General features: G+C 42.4%; 1 protein-coding gene and 1 pseudogene across 1 annotated transcript; one reads left to right on the top strand and one right to left on the bottom strand.

Annotated features, from left to right (window-relative positions):
* Positions 7–2,514, top strand: LOC104747287 (BTB/POZ domain-containing protein At2g13690-like). Its single transcript, XM_010468896.2, has 2 exons — positions 7–787; positions 1,348–2,514. The coding sequence occupies exons 1-2, from the start codon at positions 47–49 to the stop codon at positions 2,257–2,259; spliced, it is 1,653 nt and encodes a 550-aa protein (XP_010467198.1). The 5' UTR covers positions 7–46; the 3' UTR covers positions 2,260–2,514.
* The window catches only part of LOC109129141, a 7,610-nt pseudogene continuing 6,655 nt past the window's right edge, over positions 2,627–3,581 (bottom strand).

The raw sequence follows: 3,581 nt of genomic DNA, 5'->3' as shown, positions 1-3,581 counted from the left end.
TTTACTTTTACTTCACCATCTCACTTTCTCTTTCTCTCTCTCTCTTATGATGACAATGGGTGGCGACTCTGATCACCGTAAACCTACTAATTTCGGCACCGGACCTTTATCTCGGCGAAGATCATGGTGTTGCTCTTTCGCCGTACCTCCGGCGAGTCCTGATGCCCTTTCAATTTCATCTCGTAACCACATTCAAGCTAAAGCTCAGCAGCAGCAGAGACCCAAAACTGGTCCCAAATCGGTTCCTTGCTCACCGCAAAGCTCTAAATCTCCTCTAAACATCGTGGGTCGAATGGACCCGCGTCGGATCTTATCACCGGGTCGGGTTTCACCCATAGATTCGGATCTCGCCATCGATACAATGCAAGAGACTGAGACCACTCGCGAAGACGAAGAAGAAGATGTGGTGGTCGTAGATTCAGCTCCGAATCTGCGTTCAGAGAGTTTCAGAGCTCCGAAGATTGATGTTACTGTCTCAGGTTCGGTTTCAAGTGAGGGTTACGATGCTAGGTTGAGCCTAAAGGGGAGAAACGGTGGTGGGGTTTTGGTGTTGGAGCTTAGCTCGGAGGTTTTGGCTGCGAATTCAGACGTTTTCGCGGGTTTGATTGTGGAGAACAAAAAGTCTTCTTCTTTAGGGTTGAAGAAGTACACGTGCAGGATTGAAGTTTGTGATGTGGAGAATCTTGGTGTTTTCAGGGATACTGTGGAACTTATGTTTGAGGACAGTAATGGTATCATCAAGAAGTTGATGAAAATGGGTGTCTACAGAGCCATTGATGTACTCGAGGTTTGGGAAATGATTCTTCCTTCTTATTGATTTGAGTTTTTAGATTTGACGGGTTTGTTCTTGTTAGTATATTTTGCTTTAGTTATTGTAGCTGATCTCTAGATATCAAGAAACCTACCATCTACGATTTTATAGGATGTATTAGAAGAGTACATTGTTGGCTAAAGTATTTGGTTTTTGTCGCCTTGAGATATTGATTGGGTAATGGGGACTTTCACTCTAGTTTTCAGCTACAGACTAGTACTTGGTTCATCATTCTACCTTCATCCTGCCATTTCAGTGAACTGTTTTTGGGACACTCTTATGTTCTTGTATAGGCCCAAAAAATGTTTGTGCAAATTACTACTCACTGCTAAGTATAAATCTATTCACATGTGTTTGTTGCTTTATATTGTTTTTGTTCATCTAGTATTTTTTTTTTTGTCTTTGAGTATGAATATTGTTGTGTGGAACTTTGATCTTCGCTCTGCTCTGCATGTTAGATTCATTGGCATTGTTAACCATAAACATATAGGCGTGACTGGTGGAGCTAACAAAGCTTCTTCCTTAACCACAAACAGGTAGCGAATGGAATCAAATTTTCAAGGGCTGTTTTGTCCTGTCTGAAATATCTTGAAGCTGTTCCTTGGACAGAGGACGAAGAGGAAAAACTGAGGAGACTTCTTGCAATTCATAACTTCGATGATGCTGCAACCAGCGAAATTTTGGCAAGGTTTAATTCAAATGAGACAGAAAACGTGCAAGACAGCTTGTCGAAGAAACTCGTTTGGTCAATAACTTCCTGCAGTGATGTAAATCCTAGAAACGAGCTCAAATCTTTGGTTAAAGGTCTTCTTTGCAAAAGTTCGGTGTATGAGAAAGAACAGCCTGAGATCAACAAGGAGGACATATATAAAGCAGGCAAGTGCTGTGTGGATTCACTAGCTAAGCTGTTTGAAGAGGGCAGTAGTGGTAGTAGCAAGAAAGAAAAGCCATTGATTGAAGGTATTTCGAGGGAGGTAGAGAACATAAACTGGCTGCTGGAGATCATGATAGATTGGGATATAGCAGAGGAATTTGTGGAGATATGGGGGAAGCAAAAAAGGCTAGTGGAGATGCATGAGAGGGTATCGCCAATGGTGAGGTATGAAGTAAGCAGAGTAACAGGAGCGATATTTATTGCAATGGGGAAAAGGAGAGTGCAATGCGGAGGAGAAGCAAGGGCGGGGCTAGTAGAGGCGTGGTTCAAGCCAATGTTAGTAGATTTTGGGTGGCTACAAAGATGCAAGAAGGGACTAGACATGAGGGAAGTAGAGGAAGGGATAGGGCAAACACTGTTAACGCTGCCAGTAAAGCAGCAGTATCAAGTTTTCATGGAATGGTTCAGGTGTTTCTCAAAGCATGGGACTGAGTGTCCTAATCTAAGCAAGGCGTTTCAGATATGGTGGCGTAGGTCATTCCTTAGAGGTGTAGAATCTTCTACTTGTAGGTAAACAAATTATTCCAAGTTCAAGAGTCAATGTTAGGCGTTAGCTTTATGGTATTTAGACTGTAATATAAACTCTCCTGCTGACTTATCACCTTTGTCTCCTCCCACATGCTATGTTTGTATCGGATGTTTTTTTTTTGTTATTGAGGTAAATTAGTCGTAAGGTTAGAAAAATGTAACGAGTGAAAAGCACAAAATGGTACTTTCTGTCAGCAGCTATGTGTGTTTTCGAATAACAGGCTACTTTCTTTCGATCGGATATTACTATACTTGTGAGCTATATTATCTTGTATTTCCATAATACTCTTTTGACACCAATTGATGAAGGAATGAGGAAACTAAGAAAAACCCAAAACATCCTTTTGTTCACATAATCTCAACTGATAATAGAAAATTTGCACTTAAATCTATCGGTATGTTTCTCACGATTTACACACATGTATATGTTTTTACTTAAGAACGAGAGAAACTTTTTTGTTATACAAACACAGAAAATAACTAGAATTGAGGTAAAAGAGTTGTAAGCTTGCTATAGAGTGACGAGGGAAAGGCGAATCAGAGAAGTTAGACTGAGTCTCATTTCTGTTTCTTACCACCGGCGAGAATACGTTGGATTTGGAGACCACGGCTAAAGGCTTGGTTGAAGAGAAGCCTGGTCTGGAACTCAGAGACGAAAGGGAACCACGCAAGTACGGTGACTGGCATGAAGATAACAACTCCCATGATGTACTCATACCCTCTAGCCAAGGCCTTGACGGATCCCCACATCCCTACTGCCTTCATCAGTTGCCTTCCAACTTGTGATATCTGTAGCAAAGCCCATCCCGTAGGTAAGAACGCCAACAGAGACTGCATAATGTCTCCAACCGTCAGCTTCAAGAAGTGGAACAGCATCCCCACGATCACGACTGATCCGATGAACAAAAACAGCTTCAAAAGCCTGAACATTAGCTGGAAATCGGCGCTGAACTTCCTTCTCCCCATTGACACTATCTTTAGGACAATCATCACTGCCACGATCACCAGCCAAGACAGTCCATACACAATGATGCTCTGCTGTTTTCCCATTCGGCTCTCCTTGGTCAGGTTCAAATGGTAAACGATACCGTACTGATAGATGAAATACCGCAGCGAGAGGAATATCTCCCAGAACTTCCCAAAAAATCCAGAGTGAAGCAGATGCTCTTGTTCTTCTTCCCACCACGATTCCCAACTCTTGTTTGCTGGCACTCCGATGCCTCCTCTGCTGCTTATCCACTTGTTCCAATCATCCCAGTCATCAACTATCTTCTGCCACTCGAATCCCGAGGGGTTGAAAAAGAACGG

The sequence above is a fragment of the Camelina sativa genome, chromosome 15 (genome assembly GCF_000633955.1).
Source record: "Camelina sativa cultivar DH55 chromosome 15, Cs, whole genome shotgun sequence".
In the NCBI taxonomy this organism is placed as follows: domain Eukaryota; kingdom Viridiplantae; phylum Streptophyta; class Magnoliopsida; order Brassicales; family Brassicaceae; genus Camelina; species Camelina sativa.
This window is presented reverse-complemented; position numbering and strand designations above follow the sequence as displayed.